The sequence below is a fragment of the Scaptodrosophila lebanonensis genome, unplaced genomic scaffold (genome assembly GCF_003285725.1).
Source record: "Scaptodrosophila lebanonensis strain 11010-0011.00,11010-0021.00 unplaced genomic scaffold, SlebRS2 tig00000024-arrow-pilon, whole genome shotgun sequence".
In the NCBI taxonomy this organism is placed as follows: Eukaryota; Metazoa; Arthropoda; class Insecta; order Diptera; family Drosophilidae; genus Scaptodrosophila; species Scaptodrosophila lebanonensis.
The window spans coordinates 4936201-4946017 of record NW_022060538.1 but is presented as its reverse complement, the minus strand read 5'-3'; the positions used below and the strand labels follow the sequence as shown (position 1 = coordinate 4946017).

The following is a 9817-nucleotide window of genomic DNA, read 5'->3' as shown; positions in this document are numbered from 1 at the left end:
TGTGTGCATTGCCCTGCAGACCGAGCGACAGATCGCCCCACTACAATTGTCGTTGATAGAGGGTGTGAGAGGGAGAAGCAGAGATAGAGAAAGAGAGGGGGATGGCCCGTCCAGAAACTCCTCCTCTAGATGGCTATAGGTTGCTGAAGCTTGCCGCTGAAAGGCGTCTTTTATGTCGCTTGATAAGATAAGCTTTGCTTAAAATATACGTCTATATGTATGCGCATGTATGTGTGTATGTATATATACTTGTATATCTATATAGTGTAAGAGATACACTGCAGCACAAAAGCTGGGAAGAAAGGCAAGCAAGTGTGCAACTTGTATGCGGCACATTCTTAATCCGGGTTTTTGTCATTACACTTTCCACTTTATTTCCGTTCTGCCCGTTTCGACCCTTGCCCGCTTCCCTTAACACTATTCTTTCCTTGTAAGCATCCCATTGCTCCTTCTGCCCGAATTAGGCAGATTTTCTTCGTTTTTTCGCCATTTTAGAGAGCAATTGGAAATAATACAGCGACGACAGGCAATGCAAGACAGAGATTTTAAACGGGTAGCTATAGACAACAGCACAGTAAGGGATTGCTGGAGGGGGGTTGGTGTAAGAGCTGACTAAGCAGCATAAGCTGCATGCTATGAAACTCTATCGTTATTGCAATGTCCTCGAACAGCTTAAGAGCAATTTGTTGTTTTAACTGTATACTCTGTGAAGGATTGCAGGAATCATAAAAATTATATGCATCTTAGTCCAATTATTATGCACGGATGGATTGAGCAATTCAGATTTTCAAGTATTTTAGTACACACATAATAAAAGCTCCCTCTACACTAATAAAAAAATTGTTCTTAATTTCGAATGGAATCTAACTTTAAATTTCAAGAACTAAATATACTTGAAGGTGCTTAAACAACGCAAACTAACAAGAGAAAATATTACAGTCGAAGAAGCCCGACAGTGTAATACCCTTAACTCAAACAAACTTCCCATACTGAGTCATATAGTAGTAGTCATAGTAGAAGCAAAAAGAGGAGGAGGAGCGAAGTTGTTTTGCTAAAATCTTTTATTTGCGTTTACCGATTGTAATGAAATTTGAAAATATAGTAGAGAGTTATGTATTTGTTACGTGTGCAAAGCTAAGTTTATGTAGCTTTGGAAATGTTGGGAGTATTGACTCAACTCTGTAGCAGGGGAGGGGCGGACAAAATCCAAAAAATTTAATAAATGCGTATAGGCTAGGGATTAGGGGAGTCTACATTCCATGTCTGGTAATGTGCGCTGAGGCGTATTTAGTAACTTTTATGATTGTCTTTGTATTACTTTGGACTGCAATTCCTAAATCACTTCTCTGCACAAGAGTGTTAAAAATACGAATTGTGAGTGTTTGATTGATGGCTTCCTTGTATATGGACTGTGGGTTGTATCGGATGCGCTAAAGGACGAATATGTGTATATAGGTGTTGTTAAAAAACCTGATAAATAAATTAAACAAAATGATATGAAATAAAATAAGGCCAGTGAAAAAAGTGAAAATCAATCTATTAAAAGTCCTGTTATTTATATGCAGACCAGGTAGAGGGCAACTTTTGCCATCTAACGTCCTGATAGCCCTTCAATTGCAGCGCACAGGCAGTCTGGAATAAACTTCGACAACAGCAACACATGATGGAATAGATGTTTATACAAATAGCTGCCACTTTAACACAGCTATTGACCGCAATCATCCCCAAGATAATATTGGTATTCAGAGCCTTTTTCTAAAGATGCATTTTTGCGAGTAGCAAATAATGTGAGTGAACAATGTGATGAACAGATTCGAGTGTGGATGACCTGCTTTATTCATAGTAGTTTTACAAAACCATCGACAATCAACACTTCGTATTATATCAATGATAATAATAATCAAAAATGAAACTTATTAAATTGAATGTTATATGAAATGAATAATATATATTACAAAATTACTACAATTGGCATCACTCTATCTATATTCGAACAAAAATCAACTTCATTTACTTAAACGCAAACCATATTGAAAGCAGCGCTGCCCATACTACTCGCATTTTGTGTTGCTACGAGGACAATCCTCAGTGGGCTAACTGGCATAGATGTATTTTATTTTCGTTCACATTCCCAATGGCATAAGAGCGAATCAATCTATTTAAACAGCAGCCACTAAGCCATTTTCCATTTGTTTTCACAGCCAAATTGATCAATTTCTATGCGCTTTGTCATTCGTCCGTAATGTGGAATAGTAATGGCCCTAATATAAACTTTTTAAAGCAAATTTATTCGATACACGATGTCACCTTGACTTCCATCGCCTCCACATTCGAAAAACTGTAAAATTGATGCCATGACTTAACTCTCATTCCACAGCCAGACCCAACGAGTAAGTGTCAAGGTGAGGCAAACTACAAATATACATATATTTTTAAAGTAAAAATTTCAAGTTGTCTACGACTTTTTTACAGAGAAACACAAAGACAAATCTTCAAGCAACTACTCAAACACCCAACTTGACTCAAGGCGTACTCAGAAATCATAAATGGCCATCGACTACCTCTTTTATTGGCTGCTCCTGAGCATGCCCGTGCGCTTCGTACTCTATACAGTGCACGTCTATCTGCAGAATCTGATTGCACTACTCCAGTTAACCAACGACGCATTGTCTTTAATCATGGAACTGTTGGTTCTCTCACGCCGTAGCATTCGCCGTCTGCGCCGTTATATTGGACCCGTTCCGTTAATCAACCGACTACTGCATATCGTCTACTACGAGCTGACCACTCTGGGGTTCTTCATAAAACTGTTCTCGCTTTTGTTGCGCATTCCGGTGAAGGTGTTGACTCGCCTCAGCCGTCTATTCCGTATATGCGCGCACGGACGCACTTGGGTACTCATGATGCGGCTCCGATAATTGCAGTTCCAGTCGCAATTCAAGATCCGACAACTACGGATGTGGCTATGGCTGTCGCTGCTCTTGTTTACAATTTTACAATTTACAATTTTGTATACAAATTATCAGAGCGAGTGGAATAAACTGCATCCTGCAAAACCGCATTCAATTTAATGTAGTTTTTCGACACAGTGGGACAAATTCGAATAATTGTTAAGCGGATAATTAATAATTAGCTAATAGCTACATCTATATTGGAGACTGTTAAAGGGTATGTTTCTGTGTCAAGAAAAGCGTAACAACATTGCTAATTAAACATCAATTTCAAACTTCTGTATATTGTGGTAAAAAAAGAACCAGAAATGTACGCTTCATTTTTGAAATTTAATTTCGAGTTATACTTATTACTGAAAATTAATAACTTCTAACTTCATAAAATTTGGGTATTGTTTATAAAGGGATTTTGTGTATCGATATAATAATAAAAAATTTCTACAACAACACTATTGTGCAATTCACTCGATAGATCAGGTTTGATCGAGATCTTAACTGAACAAGGTGTACAATTATAACTGCTGTGTTTTATTTGGTGAGCATAATTTTCCTTCCATATGTTTATGACATTATTAACTCATAACATTCCATTATTGATTAATAAGAATTCAGTCCCCCACTTCAGTCGACTCAATACCATTACACCTCCACAACCGTGAATAACTTTTTCAAAGCAAAGCAAATAAAGTCTTATTCTATTCAACCCAACAAGATTCTGAATAAATCCGAGAGTGCGAAAAGTAAGCGCCATCACTTTTTTTTGGTGAAAAGTTTTTAAATCTCCCAAGTTTCTAATTTAACAATTTGTTATATATATATGTTCACATTAACATCTCTCTAAAGAAGTTGCTGCACAATTTAGCCGGACTATCAAAACATATTTGGGGAGTGCATCACTTCTTTGCAGCATCAGTATCTTAATGAAGGAGAAGTTTTTGGTGAATGAGACCACTTATAATGAGATCTGCCGCCGAGGGCAGAGAGAGCACGTACCTTCTCAGTCAATAAATGAAAAATTGAAAGCTTTTTAGATTAGCCGCTGAAAGTGAACCACAGTAGCGAATTCTAGCTGGCATATAAGATTCCTATGCCACTCCCATTCGCATTCGCATTCATTTCCAGCGTGCACAATTACACTTGAAGAAATCCTGGGGATTTCATGCGAAAATCCATTTGTCACAATGTTGAGTACGTGAGTAGCGCTGACTGCTGCAGTCACACGGCAGTAGTCGCAATGGCAGTCACTGCGCCGGCAGTAGTGCGTGTAAATGTGTCGCTTGGGTCCTGCATCCTACACGTCCTGCCCGACTGTTGCGTGCCTGCACTCTCCACTGCATTGCAACGCCACAACTGCCTGAAGCTGAATTTGAAGTTTGGAGTTGGGAATGGGATTGAGGCTGGGGATGGGGTTGGAGTTGGGGATGGGGATGGGTCCGGGCTCTATCACAATGACACTTCATTTCAGTTGGCCTCTGCGGCTTCCGCTATAAGGACGCATGCCATGCCAAAAATATACGTGTGCGTGTGTATGAAAGGATGACTATGTCTGGCCAGTCGTGTATTTATATGAGAAAATACTTGGCACTGTGTTATTTAAGCCAACCGAACGCCCTTTTTAATGGAGTTTTATGCGCACTGCTTAGCTGAGAACCGGGCCCAGAAACAGGATTGGCTACCATTGCCAAAGCAGCTGAAGACCGACCAAATGCACAAGTACTGCACAAGTTTTCATAATCATGAATATTGTTTATCGCATTCTGCCCGCGCGCACTTCACTTCATTTAAGTAGAGCTCAGTGCATTTGAGCGTAATGAGATAAAGCGTAAAAAGACTCTAGAGTTGAATTGTAGTTGAGTCCTTTTCCATACTTTTCCATCCTTTTTGGTAAGTGCAAATTAAAAAATAACTAATTTGGCAAGGCAAAAAAAAATTTGTTCTTAAGGCCATCGCGTGTGCAATGCGACTCACGTTAGCTGCAGCTATTATTATTGTTGTTGTTGCTGCAAATACTTTAATTACCACAAGCGGTGGAGAATTTTTTCGTTTTTCAATTTGTTACTATAAAAGTTTACAGCATATTTACACATAGAATTACATGCATGTTGAGCGCATTAAGTTTAATTGAAAACTATTTTTAATTAATAAAATTTCAACACGTCGTTGCCTACGTTATACCGGTAAGCATAAATGCAAGTAGGCATTAACAAATAGCTGCCAACAATATTATAACAATAACCATAATACAATTTTTTTCACAACAAACAAACTGTAACAGCAACAGCAGCGGCAATGATGAGAGGAAAGCCTGGAAAAAAATACATGTACACGTATATTGAAATATCAAACAAAAAAGGTTAATTGACCAACAAATAACTTAATTAAATCAAATGAAAATTAAACAATTCAATTTTTAATGAGGTTCGTTGGTTTTGACCTCATTCCAATATTGAAAAACAAATATAAATGAGAGTGTGAGCGTGCCTGTTTATGTGTGTGTATAGTTGGAGGTCGCAATTCGATTGGAATAGCGCCAGAAGTCTTCAAATTACAGGCCGTTACAATTTTTCAGCTTGCCTTTCCACATATATACCCTTTGTTATTCTTTCACACTTACAAATAAATTTTCAAAAGTCTGCTTTTGATTTAAATGTAATATAATATATATAATAAAGTTTATCACATAGACTAACTATTAATCAATGAAAATATAGACATGTCAGACAAATTGAGAACATGAGCTTAAAAAACTGCACACCAACATCAAGATAAAGACAATACTTAAGGGTGGTGTCTAGGATATTAAATAAACAAAATATTTCTTCAAGCAAATTTTCATCTTATGTATTCCTAAATAATCGGAGAGGTTATTATAATTTTTACTTCCAGAAGGAAATAAAGATTCTTAGTTGACTAACTAAATTTAAATTTTGAAAATTTAAAATTGAACATATTTATTAAAATAAATTAAATTAAATGCCATTAAATTCCCTTAAATCTTTAAAATAGGCCTATCATTTCGACAATATACGTATTAATGGATTGATTAGGAGTTCTTTCAAGTATGGCTTATGCCAACGGGGGAAAGCTTTATACTTAAGAGTAAGCTTTAAAGATGCTTTGAACGGCTATATTTTAACAGAAAATCGTATAAATTAAATTTATAAAATTTATTTAGAAATATTGTATGAAAATTGGTGGGAAAAAAAGCGCTACAACAGTTGTCTACTGTCACAGCTGACATATGTTTAAGTCTATTAGACAAATAGAAAAGCTATTGAGTCAAATCACTGATGGTATTCATTTTAAAGTTTTTGGGTTTCGTATCAGTTCTTGGAAAAGAAAATGTCTACAAATTGTACGAGTACATAGTTCTGCAACAATTAGACCCCTTTTAATAATCAAAGCCTACATTTTTCATGTAAATAAATAATTTAAAGTATTAAACTTATATCTAATTCAAGGATAAAATAATTTAAACAACGTTTAAACTTAATTGCTTGGGAATAGTTCGAAAATTATTTAAAGTGGGCAGGTAATTGGAATAGACTCTCCTCTAATCAACATAATATCATTGGGACTAGTTTATTATTTTGATCTATTCGAAGATATATAGTTTTCGGTATCAGCACAGTTTTTATGAAATTGCCTTATTACTGAGCCTGTTGTTGAAGCTTTCCGGAAATTCCAAACAACTCATTTACACGATTTGCTGGCACAAAAACATTTGGTAAATTGCTGTATCAGCGAAACGCCAACTATAAAAGAGATGTTGATCATAAATAATGTAAATTTATTTAATACATTATCAGCATAAAGCAACAATTAAATTATGTATGTAATGAATGCCACAACAAAAGCAACAACAACTAAAACAACCACATACCAACAACAACAAATAGTCGGCATAATGCAGAGCACTCGACAATTACAACAAAGTTTTTGCCAACGAGGCTGCTCAACAACAATTAACAAAAGCAAAAGAGCAATTGAAACTAAAACTATGGCAATTGTGCTGTTATTGTTGTTGGCATTGTACTAGGTAGGTTTGTTTAATGAATTTATTGATTGCCAAAGTGGAAAACAACAAGAGTCGCGGCTGGGGCAATAACAACAAGCAAATGGATACCATTTACAGCTTAAAAATATTTAATTACCAACATCGGATGCCCACCAAACGCCCCCATGTGCCGATGGAAGCAGGGGCGAGTGGGGCATTGAGGAAATGGCAAGAGCGCTGCCACCAAATTGCAATTAATCTTCTTTTAACGGCAAACTTTTGATCCGCTTTATTTGCATTTCACTGCCGCACACCGACACACTTACACACACAGACAAACACAAATACAAATATACAAATGGTAGCAGAAGAAACAACAACAAGGATGGGGCAAAAATAACAAAAATGCTTGTCATAAAAATTATCAAGGGTTAAAAATTATGCTACGCGTTTCATTCCCGTACTTTCATTCCATTCCATTTCCATTCCCCGCGCTACAAAATGATTTATGCAAAATCTGTTCACCCCTCTGAGCCAAAACCCCAAAGTAACAGTGATGGGGACCGTGGAAAAAAAGAGAAGAAAATATTAATAAAAATTTTGCAATTTCATGTTTTTCTTGGTTCAAGTTTTTTTGGTTTTTTTTTTTTCATCTTTATACTTGTATTTTATGCGACGTAAATTAATTTTAAAATGTTTTGCGATAGCAACGGCATCACAAAATAGGGAAAGATGCGCCGGTCAGGCCATCGCTTTGATATTATTCATAATCTCACATAGAAGGAAAGAAAATCCTTGGCGGACGAAGGCACGTGCCGCAGCCGTCTAACCGATGAAATACTTCTGATAGCCAAAATAGCCAGGATAGTATCCACTGCCATAGCCGCCACCATAATAGGGTGATGAGTAGTAGCCATAGCCGGGATAACCGTATCCATAGCCACCTAATCCTCCTCCATACAGGCCACCGCCAAAGGGATAAATACCGCCAATACCAACACCAATGCCGCCGCCGCCCACTAAGAAACGTGCACGTCGCACGCCATCACTCGCATCTCCAGCGCCCCCAGTTGCCGCCGTGCCGCCAATTTCCTGCTCCAATGACAGTAAATCCGTTTTTACAACGCCAACTGGCGCCACTTCCTTGTCAACAGCTGCGACAGCCGCCGCCTCAGTCAAGTGCGTATTGCCGCAGCAGCAGATCAGCAGCAGCAGAGATGCCAGCGTCAGCGCCAGCGTCGAGGTCGACATCGTCGTCATTGTCATCGCCAACGGCGTGTACATTGCACGCATATTTAAATATTTATTTTTGTTGAAAATATGATATGTATATTTAATTCAATTGGTTCGCAGCGTCGAATGGCGCCCACAAACAACAAACAACTCCGAGATATACACGAGTATACGCGTATGTGTAGCAGACCCGATGTGTTAAGCCCGCAACTGTCGATTCAACTGCTGCACAAATTTCCTATTTATATGAAATGCTCCAAATATTTCAATTTTAAACTCGCAGCTTTTATTTTAAATGCCGCTAATTTTTGACATCACTTTTTGCCAGTGTGTGTTGGGGAATCTACACAAAATGTTTACCATTAGACCAAAAAAGTGCTAACAATTCTATATTATCAGCCGCATTAGGCGACAGCAATCAACGATAATAACAGCAACAACATCAACTGAAAATGCTAATTTCAATGCAACGAATTTGGCATACTCTAGCAACATTTTTTTAAACTTAAATCTAACTCATAATACAATTTAAATGTTTTTAAATGCTTAAAATATAAAAAAATGATATCCAATTCAATACAATTCAAGACACTGTACAGCTTCAACACGCTTTATAGAAAAACTGAAGAAAGCCGATAATTAAATGGAATATTCGACTCAAAATTACAGTTTATTACTAAAAAAGATCATCTCAGAGTAAATAAAAATCGAGAAAATTTTTGCCATTTCTCTTAACTTTATATGGATATATAAGTATATGCTAATATTTGAATGAGAAAAACACATTCATTCACGTAGTGTGCAGGTTTTGAATTAATTTAATTAAAACAAAATTAAAGCTCTATATATGTACATATTTATTATATCAAAAATAAGTACTTTTCCCAAATGTTCCCAAACTCATTAAGCTGAATTTTAAAATACATTTTTATCTTTTAACAAATTCTTTCAGTTTTTTGTTCACAATTGAAACACAAGGAAATCAATTTTAAGTTGTTTAATGTTATGACTTTTTAGTTTAACATAGAACAAGACACTAAAAGTTCAATACAAAACAATTGTTCCTTTTGTGTTGAGTGTAGATCGATTATGGTACTTTGCATGCTTTATTCTATGCGTTACCAACAACTCTACCGTATTATAATACCCTTTGTAAGAGCACAAAATACCAAATAAACGAAATTATTAAGGCATGACAACATTTTAGTCTGACAACAGTCCCTCACGCTGAGCAGAAAGTCGACGCATTTCACATACTTATTACGCATACGACGGATTGGATGGAAAAAAAATCCCCAGCTAACTGCGCTGCCTGCTCTCTTCTATTATATTCTATTCCATGGGTATGTGTGACGCTGTCGTTGCGTGCCAATTGACACATTTCATGTTCAAATATGCGTAAATAACAATTATTGTAATTTTTTCTCAGCTGCTGTTGCTTCGGAGCTGTGGCACAAAGCGCAGACTTGTTACAAGTGCCTCGTAACCTTACTCCGAACCTTGAACTTGGGTGACAGTCACAACTGGCAAATACAGCAACAGCAACAACAACAACAACAGCAGAAACAGCTACTCATATGTGTGTGTGTGTGTGCGTGCAAATGTGTCAACATTTTAGATTGCCTTGCATGATTTT

General features: G+C 36.9%; 1 protein-coding gene across 1 annotated transcript; it reads left to right on the top strand.

Annotated features, from left to right (window-relative positions):
- Positions 1-2481: 2481 nt before the first annotated feature.
- LOC115621621 lies at positions 2482-3066 on the top strand. The gene has a single exon (XM_030515316.1). The coding sequence runs from the start codon at positions 2547-2549 to the stop codon at positions 2916-2918; it is 372 nt and encodes a 123-aa protein (XP_030371176.1). The 5' UTR covers positions 2482-2546; the 3' UTR covers positions 2919-3066.
- The last annotated feature ends 6751 nt before the right edge of the window (positions 3067-9817 follow it).